At 53.6% G+C, this 16,702-nt stretch overlaps 1 protein-coding gene across 6 annotated transcripts in view; it reads right to left on the bottom strand.

Annotated features, from left to right (window-relative positions):
* Positions 1–12,812: 12,812 nt before the first annotated feature.
* LINGO1 (leucine rich repeat and Ig domain containing 1) overlaps positions 12,813–16,702 on the bottom strand; it is a 197,349-nt gene continuing 193,459 nt past the window's right edge. For all 6 annotated transcript variants that reach the window (XM_012801827.1, XM_012801829.1, XM_012801828.1 and 3 more), the window contains one exon: positions 12,813–15,685. In XM_012801827.1, the coding sequence (XP_012657281.1) occupies positions 13,829–15,673 (1,845 nt within the window). In that variant the 5' untranslated portion in view covers positions 15,674–15,685 and the 3' untranslated portion in view covers positions 12,813–13,828. The remainder of the gene's footprint in view (positions 15,686–16,702) is intronic.

Below are 16,702 nucleotides of genomic sequence, written 5' to 3'. Positions count from 1 at the left end.
TCCTGAGCTCAAGGGATCTACCTGCCTTGGACTCCCAGAGTGCTAGAATTACAGGCACAAGCCACTGCACTTGGCTTGCAATTGTGTTCTTAAAATTTCTCTGTAACCTGGCTCCATGGTTAGGGTGCTGTGATTAGGGTGCTGGCCACATACACCAAGGTAGGCGGGTTTGAACCTGGCCCGGGCCTGCTAAACAACAATGACAACTACAACAAGAAAATAGCCAGGCATTGTGGTGGGTGCCGTAATTTCAGCAACTTGGGAGGCTGAGGCAGGAGAATCGCTTAAACCCAAGAGTTTGAGGGTGCTGTGAGCTGTGATGGTACAGCACTCTACTGAGGGCAACAGAGTGAGACTCTGTCTCAAAAAAAAAATTCTCTGTAACCTTATATTCTAAGAGCACTTTGAAAAAGGCTGAAACTGGCCTTAAGACAGAGATGGACATTGAGACTGAAGTGATAAGGAACAGACCTTCCAATTAAATGTAGAATCAGCTGGGAAGGAATGAAGAAGGGAGTCAGTGGTCCATGGTAGGTGGTAGCAAAGCTGCTTATTATGCTGTGCCCCATGGTGTTGGGACCTAGACCTCAGGCTGCTGAGAACCAGGCTCAGGGGACCACAGAGAAAAGCAGACCAGGTCTCTGCCTAGTTTGCCTCTGCTCCTCCCTGCAACCTCTGTGAACTGGAAACATGTCTCTTGATAGCTCCCAGGCTCACCTTTCCTAGCCCCCTCCATAGAAAAACTGACAGTGACATTCTCTGGTTCCAAGTTCAAGGAAACTTGAAACCCAAGGAAAGGGTTCTGATTAGTTGCACTTGGGGCAGGTGCCAATTCCTTGTTCACTCAGCAACAAGGAAATGTAGGTGTGGTTACCCCAGCTTGGTTTAGATATCCTCCCCTAGACCAGGCTATGCCCATGGCTGTGGGTTCTGTAAGAAAAGAGAGGGCAGCTCCTATTTACACCATATGATATGGGGCGGTGGGGGAGAGGAAGGCTGAGGAACACCTTGCAAAAACAGGCCCTTCTGAGAAAATAAAACAATAAATGTCCACTCTGTTCTTCGGCACAGAGATCTGGGCAGGGTCGGGGGGTGGGCAGGCCTGCTCCTACCACTTACTCTTCTCAGGAGAAGCAGAGAAGACTGATCAGCCTCAACTGATGACAATTGTGCAGTGCTGGGCTGAATACTTATTATAATGTCCATTTTGTTATACGGAAGTTGTCATTGCACTTGGGCTATGTCCTCTCATAATTGAACATCAGGTGTGTTGATGGTGAGTAAAGTTGCGATTTAGCCCAATGTCCTCCAACTTTCTTGGTGATATCAGGGTGGTTAGGGAGGGCTGGATGAGGTCTGGAAACCAGAATGCTTGGGAATATCTGGGAAACACTGATTCAGTCCAGGGAGGGTGAACCTCTTAGCCTGAAATGAGACCAAATTAGAGGAATGGATGACACTTGCAGTGTAGATGTGGGTACCAGGACATCTTTAAAGCAGTGGTCTGCACCTGGCTGCACATTAGAATCACCTGGGGAACTCTCAAAACTCCTATTACCCAGGTAGCATCCTACACCAGTGAATCAGAATCTCTGGAAGTAGGAATTAGATATCAGTATATTTTAAATCTCCCTTGGCAATTCCAATGTGCAGAGATGAGAACCACTGGTCTAGGGAGATCCATTTTCACTTTACCCACACTCTGCAGCCAAGAAGCAGTGGCTTCTCCTACCTCCTGGTCCTGCCTTAGCTAACTGCACCAAGGGTGGACACCTGACCTAATCCTGGCACGTGGTAATTTATCTTGGGAATTTGGAATTGAACGTGGAGGCTGTTAGTGCTGTGGGGAGCTAAAGCTGCCATGTTAGGGTAACTGTGCTTAGTCAAGCACCCCGTGATTAAGCAGAGAAGGAAGCCACTCCTTCTGCAGAGAGGTAGAGGTGACCTGAGCTGCTGTGCAACCAGAAACTGAGCCAAGAGAGAGAAAGGACGTGCATCCCTGCCCCCTATCTCTTGAGGCTGGCCAGGGCCTCCCTGAGACTATCTGTACAGAAACCTAAAGATGTCCTGTTAGAGGACATCTTTAAATGGGCTGCCGTTCCTTGCACCCTAACAGTTTACAATGCAGAGCAATGAAAGCTCAAATGAATCTAAGCCCAAAGCCCCACACTCCATTTCCTGGAAGGCCCAGCAAAGGACAGCAGCTGGCACCTACTAGGCTTATCCCACAAGCCAGGTGCTTTCCACAAGCATTGTGTCCAAGTTTCCCAGCAACCCTGTAAAGTGGGAATGATTAGGCCGGTTTCATAGAGAAGTGCAGTAATGTGCCTCAGGGCTCCTGGCTGATTAGTGCAGAGCGGAGACATAAACTGGGGTATGCCAAATCCCTGCCAGCCATCGCCCCAGAAGCCAATTATGCAAAGCAGGACAGAGTGGAGGTCCTGCTGCGATAAGGGAGTGGGGGGCTGCTGCTTGCCTGGGGCCGACTATTTCAGGACAACTCCGCTTGGGTTCAGGCCCTAAGAGAGACGCTGCTGGGAAGTGGAACGCAAGCCCCTGCCCAAGGAGTGCTTGCTAGCTGAGAGCTATGACCATTCCCATCTCGTCACCACTGTTGTTGTACAGGCTACAGAGTGCTTTGGGAACTGCAGAACCTGTTTAGATCCCAAGCCATGAGATTTCTCTAGTTCCCAGTATACACATCTCTGACGGCAATGTTTAAGTGTATGTTATCTGAGTGATTCCCTGGTTGGTGTCCAGCCCCCTGAAGGGCATGAACTTTGCTTGTCTTGTTCTTTGTAATATCCCCTAGTGCCTAGCCCTGAGACTGGTGAAAGTAGGTGTTCAGTGAATATGTGGGAAAAAGGGAGGAATGGAGTACTCAAGAATTGTTATGCCCCATAAGCCAGGCATGGTGGCTCACTCCTATAATTCTAGCACTCTGGAAGGCCAAGGCAGGTGGATAGCTTGAGTTCAGGAGTTCAAGGCCAGATGGAGCAAGAATGAGACCCTGTCTCTGCTAAAAATAGAAAAACTAGACAGGCATTGTGGTGAGCACTGTAGTCTCAGCGACTTTGGAGGTTGAGGCAAGAGGCTTGCTTGAGCCCAAGAGTTTGAGGTTGCTGTGAGCTATGACACCACGGCCCTCTACCAAGGGTGTCAGAGTAAGACTCTGTCTCAAGAAACAAACAAACAGGCTCAGCGCTGTGGCTCAAGCAGCTAAGGTGCCAGCCACATACACCTGAGCTGGTGGGTTCAAATCCAACCCGGGACCACCAAACAACAATGATGGCTGCAACCAAAAAATAGCCAGGCGTTGTAGCTGGTGCCTCCCAGCTACTTGGGAGGTAGAGGTAGGAGAATCACTTGAACCTAGGAGTTGGAAGTTGCTGTGAGCTGTGATGTCACAGCACTCTACCTAGGGCAACAGCTTGAGGCTCTGTCTCAAAAAACAAACAAACAAACAAAAACAATCATGACCCCACTTTATAGATGGGTAATGTGAAACCCAGGGAGGGAAAACTGACCACAGTCACTCAGGAAGTCACGGTTGAGCTGAGCTTCAATCAGACCCAGTCAGGAGGGAGGCCCCTTCCGGTTCCAGGCCAGATGTAGGCATGAGCAGCCCTGGATAGATGTGTTAACTACAGAATGAGTGTAGGTGAAAGAGTATCAAGACCCTGAGCAAAGCCCTTCTGTGCTCTCTGGTGAGGGACAACCTCCCCTTCCAGTGGGAGCAGGCGGAACCAACAGTGGTGGCTGTCTCTCTAAGCCATAGGCTTTCCCTGTCTGTGTGGGGCAGTAGTTGGGCCACATGCTGGAGAAAGTGAGAAGCCTGCAGAGCCTCACTACAGGGCCTGGTCAAAATGCTGCTTGTTTATAAGGTTCCTGAAGAGAGAGGGGGACAGAGAAGTATGTGCACCTAATAGAGTAAAATATCATATGACTGGAGGCCATCACAGACTCTTAATTTCCATCCAGCTGAGGCAAGTCTCCTTTTTGGACAGGACACCTTGGTGTTGAAATGGGTCTTGTTTGTGTTGTGGGAACAAACTCTCCTTGTTTGCCACCATGAGTCACCTGGTCCAGGGGTCCATGATAGTTTGGAATATTCTGAATAAAGGCTGGAAGCTGTGTGGGGAATCCACAAGAATGATAATAGGAGAAGCAAACATTTGTTGGTCACTTACTCTGTGCCCGATGCTGTTTTAAGTGCTTTTCAGGCATGATCTAACGTACTCCTCACAAGTTACATGGGCAATTTGCCCAGAGTCACACAGCTGGTATGAGGCAGAACCAGGATTTGGACCCCAGTGTTCTGCCTCCAGACCCCATGCTCTTAAACCCCTACACTCAGCCCTTTGGGCTAGCCTCCATCTCATGGTATATGCTTTGTGTTTGATGTGATCCCCAAACTCAAGGTATGGTGTTGTCTAGCCCCCACTTTGGCAGATCCTAAACCGTCGGATTGAGAATGGGGTGTGTGCCTCCGCGCTGAGGGGCAGGGGTAGGGAACCTCCCCATCAGAGGGAAGAATGTTGATGAGGCTTGGAAGAGAAGGAGCTTGGGCATTTGAGAAAGAGAAAGGTGGCCAGTGCAATCTCTTCAGAATCCTCGGAGACGTGAGACTGGAAGGAGTCAGAGAGGCAGGGAGGCTTTGAGCTAGGTCCCCTCGCAGCCACACATGGCACCTCTCGCCAGGGTGCTTATCTGTCACCGGGCCATCCAGGTGGATCAGCCTCGCTGGGATTATTTTGGTCTCAGTATTTGGAGTCTCTGAGACACCTTTACTTCTCCTGCCTCAGCCTAACCCTGCCGTCTAACCCTTTAAGAACTGGGTCGAGTGCACAGGGTCCTGAGTGAGACAGGGTCCCCGTGACCACGCCCCTCTCACCCTTGCCCTGGCAGCTCCGGCTGGTCGCCTAGGAAACAGTCCCTGGCGCGCTCTCATTGGCCGGCTGCCGCTCCGGGGGAGGGAGCGAGACTCCTGGTGTACGCCGGTGTTTGTGCGGACTCACGTGGGTGTGCAGGATGCGTGAACACTGAACGCAGAGGCGGGCCTTGCTGCGCTGTGATCCCAGGAAGGAGGGAGACCTAGGATGGAGATAGACCATGGACCTCTAGGAGGGCTGCGACGGTTGGAGCTTGGGAGCTTAGTTGGGGCATGGCTCAGCACCTGCCAGCATGCATGCACCCTTCTCTACCTCTGTGTGCGTGATGGACTCGGGCTGTTCTGTGCATAGTGTGAATGAAAGGGTGAGAGTGTTCGGCGAGTTTCCACGTGACAGCTATTATCTGGTGCACGTTGATGGTGTTTGCGTGTATGGGTGCCTGGGAAAAGGTTTTGTGTGGACACAAATTGCTACGTGTCTGTGTGGGAGAATGTGTGAGGCTGTACACACGTGAGCTCTTCTGTGTGCACATGCCTGCCTGCTGGATAGGGATTGTGTGTGCAACAGAGAGCACACTCACTGTTTAGGGGCTTCAGCCTCTCCTTCCTCTCCTCTCACAGCTCCATTCTTTCCTTCTTTGATTCTGAGGGGTAGCCCTCTTGTGCTCAAGAGCCCACAATAGCTCCCTGTTGTCTGGATGGTGCATTACAGAACACCCTGCCTCAGCTTCCCAAGCCACCCACATCCTCCCTACCCTCTACATGGGCATCACAAGCCAATAGGAGGGGAGGTTTCAAGGCTAAGAATGATGTGTTCAAAGTGGAGTCTCCTCATCTTCAGCCAGGGGAGCTGTAGCTGGAAAAAGCTGGTGCCTGCCTCTGATCTCTCCCCTGTCTGCTCTCTGCATGAATGGGAATGCTCCCTTAGCCTGCCACTGCCTGAGGTCATTGGGCTCCACAGTGGCAAGGTGCTTACTAGGTATTGTCCCCTCATCTACCCACTTCCTCCAAGAGTGTTTGGAGAGCTTTTTTTTGTGAGGGCAGGGCTGGAGGTCAGGCAGAGGGTCCAGCTGGTACCTGGGAATACATCCCCATGGGCTACCCTAGCCTCTGCAGTTCTTTGACTCACTAGAGAACAATCCCTCCATCTGCCCCACGCCTCAGCCTTCCCTCTGTCTGTGGGCAACTGCAGGGACCCATTAACCTTGCAGTGTCCTTGTCCTTTCCAGCTGTCCCACAGGAGAAAGAGAACAGCTGTCCTCCTGGCTCTTAGCCAGCCAGGTGTCAGCCAGTGGTCAGGCACTCTCGTCCCTGCTCTGGCTTCAGGTTCTCCCATCAGTCCCTACATCTCTGCTGGTGGCTCCATGGGGCAGAGAATCTTGTCCACTCTTCACGGCCTGTCTTTCCTGGTGGGGCTCTTGGAGCCCATCTTGTCCAACCCCAGCTGTACCTAGAGGAAAAGTGAGGCAGAGGGGCATGGATTGTCCCCAGGTGGTAGATGGTAGGCTGCCTGAGAAGAACACAGAAAGACTCCTGAGAGGTGACCTTCAGGTGCATGTGGGTGGGGGGAGGGTGGCTGCTCAGTTGGCAAAGCCTCTATGGGCTTTGGATGTCCAGACCCCGCAGCTCCTGAGGTTGCAGAAAATGGGCTGGGGTCAGGACAGGAGGATCAGTGACATGCCCCTTGTCTGTTCCAGGTGACTGCATGGCCAGTTTGATCATGGAGAGGAGGGTTTATGGGCCCAGAGCAGGGCTATAAATGTCGTTCTTCTGGACAGGTTAGAAGCCTGCCTTACTTCAGCGGCAGTGTGGGGGTAGGGAAGTGAGATAGGGGATATGAATGAGGTCTGAGTGACCTCTGAAGATGGAAGAGAAGATGGGGAAACCCCATTGGTGTAGCTTCTCTCAGGCCCACAGGAAGAGTCAGCCTGGAGATGCTCAGGGACTTGTACAAGGTCACACCACCTCCTGCTGCTGCACTAAGGACAGAGCCCAGGCGAGGTGAAGGCTTGGGAAGCTTCACTCAGACCCAGCTGGGAGCTGCTGAGGGGCAGTCTCTCACCTCTTCCTACCCAGGTCTCCCCCTTGTGCCCTTGAGAGAAGCTCTGGGGCTGGCAGACGACAGAGGGGATGAGGCTTTACTGTGCCTGCGTCTCTCCTCTTTATGATGCCATATTTTTTTAACGAGCTATGTAAATGTCTGACTGCAAGTCTGAGAGCAGGCAGGGCCTCCAGCTGCCCCCTGGGAACCTGAGTCCCCCCGGGGCCAGTCTGACCTTGTGTTTCCCATGGGAAGGCTTTCTGAGTGCCACCTTATTGCCACCGACCGGTCCAGCCTAATCAGAGCTATTGCTGACTCATTCATTTTGTGACCTTGGACCTGTCACTTCCCCATCTCATACCTCAGTTTCCTTATCTACAAGATGGAAGCACACAGGAGCATTTTGTGCTGAGGTGCCATGACTTAACTATGCAACCTGGGACAGTGTTTGGCTTGAAATTTGTTTCTCACCGTGCTGATTACTGCCTCTGGGCTGTGCTCTGGGCCCTGGCCCTGGGAAGGGTGCATCTTGGGGAGGGCCCCTCCTCACTCCTCTTCTCTCCTGCCTGACTTTGTCTTTCTTCCGCCTCCAGCTTCCTCCTCCTCCTCTGTTCCTCTGCTCCGTTCCTGGGATTGGCTGTCTCTTTGTGGTGTGTCACAGTCCAGACTGGGAGTGAGGGCGTAGAACTGGGATGGGGTACTGGGAGAACCAGGCCCTCGTCCCTGCGGGGCCTCGGGGTGGGGGGGAGGCATGAAGGCTGGGGGTATGAAGGAGCTGGGTGAGGAGAGGGGCTGGGCTGAGTACTGGGGCATCCCCCCAGTCTCCATGGCCCCCCAAAGTACCCACTCTAGCCTTCCCAGGTATCAGCACTGTTACTGGCATGGTGACAGGGCCTGGGCTAGGAATGTAAGACATACCATAATAGGTTTATGGGAGGCTATAAATCCCCTTACAGGCTGAGCAATCAGCTCCCTTGGGCAGTTAGAAGCCAGAGTGGGGGGTAGTAGTCTACCACTACTCTCAGTCCCTCAGAACAAGCTTCAGGGCCTAGGCATCATGGTGTGGCCTCAGGGCCTCATAGAGATGCCAGGTAGACTTGGAGCCAGCAGGGGGAATTGACTAGCAGCAGCTTTGACCCTGATCCCACCCCCATGTGTCCATATACCCATGCCATAGCACATTCATCCCATTGCACAAAGGAAGGAGGCCACAGGAACTGGTGTGGCTATGCCCACTTCACAGATAGGAAGGCTGAGTCTAAAGTGGTTCAAAGCAAGGAGCCCAGCCTGCTGCTTTTTCTGCAGTGAAGTGGTGGTACCCTGAGTATGACTCCTGACTTTGGCACCTACCTGCTGTGGGCCCCAGGCAATGACTTCTCCTCCTTGAGCCTCTGTGTTCTCATCTGAAAGGGAATATGTTAGAATCACCTCATGTTGGGTTAAGTAAGAAAATGTACATGCATCATCTGCTCTGATAAAGCCCTGGGTAAAGAGGAGCTATTGTGATTGTTGCTGTTTCTCAGTACTTCTCTCCTGTGCCTGCCCACCATGGGAAGAACATTGGAACGGGGGATAGCAAACAGCTTCAAGTCCTGGCTCTTACCACCTATAGGTCATTGAGCCAGGCCCTGTCGCTATATGCCCTCTACTCCTGAGCAAACTGTAGCAGCCTGTGCACTAGTAAAAGATAACTTTCAAAGGTGGCTGAATAACTCACCTCCTACATGTCCTTTTGCTGCGTGACTGCTTAGCTCCTCCTGTCAAGGGCTGGGGTCTGTCCTCCCTCCCATTCAACCTAGGGGGACCTGTGATTTGCCTTGACCAACACGATGCCTAGCCAATGTGATGCTGTGGAATTCCTGGTCTATGCCTTGAGAGACTGGCAGCTTCCATTTCTGCCATCTTGGAGCACTGGGCCATGTGGAGAAGTCTGGCTAGCCTGGAGACACATGTGCAAAGAGAGAAGCCAGTTATCCTCTGTCCTCCCCAGCTGAGGTGACACACATTGTCAGAGGCCACATGGGATTTTCAACTCCAGACAAGTCTCCCCCATTGATACTACACAGAACAGAGATGAGCTGTCCTCACCAAGCCCTTTCCAAGTGGAAGAACTGGGAACAAATAAGTGGTGGTTGTTTTAAATCACTAAATTTGGGGGAGGTTATTATGTGGAAGTAGATAAATGATACCACCTTTTATCCCTTCTGCACCAGCCTTACCCAGACTTGACGTTTGCCAGGTTGAGCTCCTTGGCCACAACTTACTGGGCAAAAGGATGGGCACCTGACTTCAAGGCAGCCCATCCCTTGGCCTGGAGGTGATCAATCAGATTTCTTTTTTTCTCTTGCAAGAAGACTGTGAAGAAGGCTGGAGCTGAGGTATTTTGCATGGGAGCTGGGGGTGACTGTTAGTGCTGTACAGGCTGTTATGTCATCAGAGGACACCAAATTGAAGAGAGCAGCAGGAAAGGTGCCAACACAGAACTAGGTTCTATGAGGGCCCTACTAAATTGTTTCACTCAGCTGGTTTGTGTTGCCCCTATTCCTTGGGCCACATGTACCCTGACTCTAGGCCCTGAAATACTCAAAGTCCCTTGGCCAGCTGGTGACAGAACTTCGCCAGGGATTCCTGATACCAGCCATGGGTCTTCACTGTACCTCTGACCCATAACCCCTTCTCCTTTACTCCCTGTGATACCCCTACCCCTACTCCCAACATACATAGGTTGTAGCCTGGCCTCCAGGGCCCCCAGGCATGGCTACTGTCTGTACTGGGCAGATAGGGGTGATGGCCCCGGAGTCTGCTCCCACCCTCCCTACACAGCCTGAGTCCTCCAGGAGAGGGAGACGACATGGCCAGGTTTGGGTTGTACCCCAACCCCCTTTGGAGTTCCAGCTCTTTGGCCTCCCCATGTGTCCTGCACACAGTCCCTTGTCCCTTACCCTACCGGTTCCTGAGTTCAGCCACCACTCCTCTGCTTGTCTATAATGATGCCATGCTGAGAAAAGTGGTCACCAGTGTGCCCCAAACAAGTGCCACACACCATGTAGGTGCACATTTTATGACACTGTCTTTAATCTTCCCAGGTACCCTGTAAACATAGGATTCTTACCTCACTCTGCATATGGGGCTCAGAGGTAGAAATGCGATTCACCAAGGTCTGCTTGACTTCAAAGCCCTCTTCCACCTGGCACTCTGCTGTGAAACTAGGGAGGTTACTTTTCATCTCTGAACTCATATTTGAACTTGTGAGGAGTAAACCAGGGAAAGGTCCTGGTGCTCGCTGCTCCCTCTAATGCTCATCCTCCTGGTGCTATCCTTGGCCAGGTTCACTTGAAGGTTGAGGGTGGGTTCCCAGTCTTATCACCCCTTCTCTTCACGGCATACCTGTCTCATGGAAGAGGTCTAGGGCTGCTCTGGTCTTGGTCTCCTGGCAAGTGGGCTGGACTCTTGATTTTTCCCCAGTAGCTTCCTCCAATATCATCCCTATGGCCCCAGGGTGAAAAGTGAGCAGATCAGTCAGCTCCCTATGGAGTTGAGTTGGCAGGACATTCTGACTTTACAACCCCATGGGATCTGTGGAGGGATGTGGGTGGCCCAGGAAGCCTCTGGCCTCCAAACCACAGCTGGGTTCAGGCTCCAACTTTATGCATATGCCAGGGCAAGAGGATACCTGTTTCTCTTCTCTCCCCTTTGGAGGCTGTCAGGCCAGGGAGAAAGTAGCTTCCCAGCCTGGCTTCCCAGGATGATCTCCTTAGATCTGGTAGGGCTCTAAGCAGCAGTGGACCTCATCACTCTCTTCACAGAAGATGGTTACGCAGCTAGGAAGGAGCTGCACCAGAACCGAAACCCAGGCCTCCTGGCTTCCAGCCTGTGCTCTGCCTAGGCCCAGGCTCCTCTGCTGGGGCCAACCCAATCCACTCAGCCTAGGCACTTACATTCCTCCAAACTGACCCTCTTCCCATCTGAAAACAAATGTGTAATTTTCTCATGTCCTTGAGTTTTCTCCGGCGGGGGGCAGGGGGAGGCAATTCCCTCTCACTAGCCAGGAATAAATTGGCCCCGACTCCCCACCTCTTACCAAAACCTTGAGGTATCCTAGAGGGATTAAGTGACAATCCTATAAGCTGCCTCTTCTAGGCAGGAGATGCAAGGCCTGTGCTCTGGTCTCTCTTGGGAGGTGGAGAGGTCTACTCGGTTCTTGAAGTCTAGCATGATAGCACTGGCCCCTTGTTGCATACAGGCCCCTTGTGCTCCCAGTCTCCTGCCAGGCATGGCTCTGAGAAGCCCTGAGCTGGGTTTAGAAGTCTGTGGCTCTGGGAGTCTAGTTCTATCACTTAGTAGCTCTGTGACTTCTGATAAGCTACCACCCTCTCTAGTCCTCATCCTTCTGTATCTGTATTAGAGTTGGATAATCATCACCACTACCATTTGTTGAGAGGTTACTGAGTGTCAGGCACTGCCCCAATCAACAAATCTTTTCTTGTTTAATCCCCTTAACAACACAAACTAGTAAGATCATCTTTATTTTACTGATGGTAAGACTGAAGCTATAAGAGTTAGGTACTAAGTCCCAAACAGCTGGTAAATGCTTAAACTGGAACTCAAACTCAGACCTGACCTCAAACCTCACAGCCTCATAACCTCTAGTCTAGACTGCTCCCCAGGGACCCTCAACCTTTTGCCCACCAAAATTCCAGGAGGATCCTGTTTCCCCCAGGGATAAAACCAGAATTCAGAGAGCTGGAGCCTTCCCCAGAACCTGGGTGGTGGCTGGGAGGCGGGGGTGGGGACAAAACTGGCCCAGCTATGGCTACAAACTGCACCAGCTAGAACCAGAAGCAGAGCTACCTCTCAGAGTCTTTAGATGGAATGAATGAATGAATGAACAAATGATTGACTGAGTGCCAACTCCATGCTGGACTGTGCCCACCATGCCATCCCATCAGAGGCTTAGTTTAGAAGGCACAAGGCATGCAGCTACCTAGTTCATGCCAGCTTAACTTGAGGATGGCTGGATCCAAGGAGTCCCCAAGGAGAAAGAGGAAACATGGAGGGGAGGGACCAGGCCTTCCTGATGTTGGTGCCCTTCCCTCCTGATAGTGACTGGGAGTAGATGAGCACGTGGTCTGATGGCTGAGCCACTGGCCCAGCTTTTGGAGCCAAGGCCAATGGACTCTGGGCAAGTTACAAGGTGACGAAGTGACTGCTAACTCATACTCTGTTATATGGCGCTCCTTCTCCAGGCTTGAGTTTGAAATATATAGGTTTGGTTTGAAGGGGCAGGGCTGAGGGGAGGTGGGCAGATGTTGTTTATCCTCCTGGTAAGCTCACGTGCAGGGAGATCCCAGCCCCAAACCCAGAACCCCTGGAAGTCCAGGATAAGCTCCAAGTATGGCCTAGTGGAAGATGAGGCAAAGCTGGGATGGTGACCTGGGACTGGACAATCTCAAGGCAGCCCCCAAACTGCTACCCTCAGCCCCCACACACTGGGTACTTTATGTGGGAAGTGGCATACTGTAGGTGCTTGATAAATGCTTATGGAAAGAAGACTTGGAGAGAGATGGTGCTCCCAATCACTGCATAGGTCCAGGCCAACGTTTGAGGGGGCCTCCAGCTCCTAGGGGGACTCCCAAACCAGAGGTGGCAGAATCTCTGATTCTCACAGGCCATAGTACCCCTGTGGTGAGTCTAGAGCCCCATCTCTCCATTCAATGCTTCCAGCTGCAGCCCGGCCACTGTCCCAAGCAGTAGCCCCTAGAAGTCTCTGGAGCTGCCCCTTATTCTGATGCCCTCCCAAGCCCTGCCCCCATGAAGCTCCCTTCAGCAGCACCACCCACACCACAAAGAGATAATAATGACCATAATGAGAACAATCACCCACACGTGTGCACAGCGCTTTACAGGTTACAAAGTGTTTCACATACATCATCTCATCAATTCCTCACAACAGCCCTGTGAGGTAGGCAGGGCAGGGGGGTAATGTTCTCATTTGTACAGATGTGGAGACTGAGGCCCAGAGAAACCAATGACCCATTTGAGGCCACATAACAAGTGAGCAGCAGAGCTGGGACTAGAGGCTAGGTCTCAGTCCTACCTCAGGCCTTAGCTCTCTCCACTGACTGTGCTGTCCCCCAGGAGGACCCCAGCCCCTGTCCAGAGTCTCAGCCACACCCAAGCCAGGCTCCCACCCACTGGCAGCAGGGCTGCCTGGTAACTTAGCAGACAGGCCCCCACCCCTACTGGCAGACCCATCCCCTCCACCCACTCCCTGCAAACAGTCAGCCCAGCGCTGGGCCCAGGCCTGCCACCCAGCCTGCTCCTGATGGCAATCTGGCAGGGTGGGCAGGCAGATGGGGCTGGAACCTCCTTTCCTGTTTTCCTGAGTGATCCCTCCCCACAGGGGAAGAGAAGAGAAAGGAGGAAGAAGAGGAGGAGGAGGAAGAGAAAAACAAGAAACTGAGTTGGAAGAGGCCCTGGAGCAATCAGGACGTCAAAGTTTGCATTCCGACTAGCTATAGGAAATAGGTTTTTTTTTTTATTATTTCAAGTTTTCATAAAAATCCATAATTATTGAAACCCAAGTTACAGAGGAAGTTCGTAACTTTTTTATTGAATTATTGACTCTGCCGCATGTCGGTTTGTCGGCTTTTGACTCCAGTCTGTCAATGAGCGCCCCTGTGCAGTTGGGGTCCCCAGGCCTGGACTTCTGAGGTCCTGGTAGAAAGAGTGCCGGTGGTGAGGGCTGGGGGGGGCAGCAAGGGATGGGGTGGGAGGGAGAAAAAGAACGTGTGGAGGGGTACGGAGGGGGTGGGAAGGTCTGGGGAGTGAGCGGGTGGCGGCCAGGCCCCTTCCCCTGCCCGGCCGCCTGGGGGTCCCTGCCCCCGCGCCCGCCCTCATATCATCTTCATGTTGAACTTGCGGGGCGCATCTGCAGAGCTGATGCCTGCATCCGACTTCCGGGGCACGTACTCGATCTCAATGTTGTGCTTCGTGTTGCCCTTGCCCCGGCTCCAGAGAAACAGCAGCACCAGGCAGAAGAGGACCACGCCCAGGAAAGAGATGAAGCCCATGGTGGTGGCGATGATGAGCGTCTTGATGTCAAAGGGGAAAGGCACGGTGGCGCGGGTGCTGTTGGCCTCTCCCTCGCCCGGCTGGTTGGAGATGAAGGCGAAGGTCTTGTTGGGCTGATGGGGCCAGTCGGGCGAGTAGCTGCGCACATGCAGGTGGGCCGGCATGGAGTCGTTGCCGCCCGCGTTGGCCGCGATGCACAGGTACGTGCCGTTGTCCTGTACCTGGGCGTAGCGCACCTCCAGCGTGCCATCGGGGAAGACTGTGAGCCGCCCATTGCTCTTGGCTGATACCAGGTGCTTGCGGGGCGAGAGCCAGAGGATGGCAGGTGGCGGGTCGCCATCCGCGCGGCACACAAACTGCACCGTGTGACCCTCATCCACAAACACTTGCTGTGCCTTGCGGTCCCGGATGCGGGCGCGGCGGCAGGTGAAGTAGTTGGGCAGTAGCACATCTGGGAAGTCCTTGAACTCCTTGCCCTGGACGAACTCAGGCGTGGCGCACGTGGGCTGCTGCCGGTTAAAGTTGAGCCGCCAGCGGCGCCGGAACACCCACAGGAGCCGGCAGTCGCAGGCCAGGGGGTTGGAGTCCAGGATGAGGGTCTCCAGGTTGCCCACTGAGTGGAAGGCCGACTCCTCCAGTGTGGTCAGCTGGTTGCCAGAGACATTGAGCACTCGCAGGTAGTTGAGGCCACGGAAGGCATATGGCTCCACCACGGCCAGCTGCCCTCCCACCAGCTGGATCTCCTGCAGCCGCAGCAGCTCATGCAACATGGAGCCCTCAATAGTGCTGATGGGGTTGTAGGAGAGATTAAGGAAGCGGAGATAGACCAGGTGGCGGACGGCCAGGTAGGGCACGGTGGTCAGATTGCAATGTGTGATGGACAGGGACGTCAGGTTGAGGCCGTATAGGCAGTTGGGTGTCATGGTGTCCAAGTAGGGCCAGTGGGAGATCTCCAGGACTTTAAGTCGGTACAACCTCTTGAAGGAATAGTCCCGGATGGCATTGATGTTGAGGTGCCGGAGCCTTAGGACGATGAGACCGTGCAGGTGGGACAATGCCTCGGTGGGGATGGAGGTCAGGTTGCATTTCTCCAGGGTCAGCTGTTCCAGACTGTTGAGGCCACTGAAGGCGCGGTGGGAGATGTACACGAGGTCATTGTCGCCAACCTCCAGCGACTTGAGGTTATACAGGTCCTGGAACATGTAGTCCAGCAGGATGACGATCTTGTTCTCGCTGATGTCCAGCTTGGTCAGGTTACTGAGACCAGTGAAGACGCCCAGTGGGATGAGCTTCAGGCGGTTGCTGCGGAGACCCAGCGTCCGGAGGTTGAAAAGGTTGTTGAAGGCGCCGGGCTCTACGGCGCTCACGATGTTCTCGTTAAGCTCCAGCTCCTCCAGGTGCGGGAAGCTGGCAAATTCGTCCTGGTTCAGTGTTTTGATGCGGTTCTTGCCCAGGTCCAGCAGGCGAGTCTCGGTGGGGATGCCCTCGGGGACCGCCACAAAGCGCTTGCGGTGGCAGAGCACAGCGCGATCCTGGGCAGAGCACTCACAGCGGGGTGGGCAGCCCGTGGCTGAGCCTGACAGCACTGAGCCCAGCACCAGCAGAAGGATGGGCTGCCAGCAGGCCAGGAGGGGGCTGGGCATGCTCCTCGCACCCCCGGCCAGCATCCTCTCGCTCACCTGTAGCCAGGAGCAAGCATAGGACAAAGATGGCAGTTAGAAGGCAGTGTTTGGCTGGATCCTACCCGAACCCTCTGCGCTCCCTGAGCCCTTCTGCCTGTCACGATGACCCTGACACAGAGAGAAGGGGGTCCACATGTCCAGGCTCCAGGGCCCTGTTGCTTACTCCCTGCTTAGTCTTCCCAGAGGACTCTCCCAGCATCTCCGGGAAGGGTGCTTTCAGGCAGTTACCCCAGAGGAGCCTGGGACACTGGCACCATTTCCTTCACATTCTGCAGGGAGTGTGACTCCAGGCACGCACAGTCCAGCCCCACCCAGAGCCGCAGCTCCCTTGCAGCTGTGAGGGATAAAGCCAAGCGTGCTTGGCTGCCCTGGGCTCACAAATGGGATCAAAGAGGCTCAAGGGTTGAGGCCTCTGGGAACCACCAGAGGAGGCTGAGTAGAGGATCTGTCCCCCAGACTGTAGGGCAAGGGCTTCAAAGGCTGCTAGGACCCAGCTCCTGCAAGTGCTGATGTTGTGCCACCTACCACCAGCAAGGTAGCTGGGCACCAAACCTAATGGTACCTGTCAATGTTCATAAATCTCCCTCATGGGGTTCTCAGATTGGTAGAGGGTGCCCTCATCCAGAAAGCCCAGCCCTGAAGCCACCCTCCCTTCCCCTGTACCTGCAAATCCTCTACCTGGCTTCCCTGTAGAATCTGACCTCTCCCGTCCTCTGGGACCCAGGGGTATCTCAGCTGAGGCTCCTGAACTCAGGGCCCTGGGAACATCTGCTCCTCCCTCCGGCCTTGGCTCCTGAAGTCCTTTCCTCACAGAATGCCCCTTTCCCTAGCTGTTGAAATCCCACCCTCAAAGCCTAATTTAAGTCCTTTGCTCTGATAAGCTTCTTCTGCTTCCCAGTAGGAAGTGTGCTCCACCTCTAAAGACCCTCAAGCCTTCTTCTGTCTGTCTCTCAGGGTTCCAGTCACCTAGTCCCAGGGTTAGTGCTAGTCTAAGGAAGGTGCAGCCAGACTTCT

The sequence above is a fragment of the Otolemur garnettii genome, unplaced genomic scaffold (assembly GCF_000181295.1).
Source record: "Otolemur garnettii isolate 467f Iridium unplaced genomic scaffold, OtoGar3 scaffold00011, whole genome shotgun sequence".
NCBI lineage: Eukaryota > Metazoa > Chordata > Mammalia > Primates > Galagidae > Otolemur > Otolemur garnettii.
The sequence above is the reverse complement of the archived record's forward strand: the minus strand, read 5'-3'. Positions and strand labels throughout refer to the sequence as shown.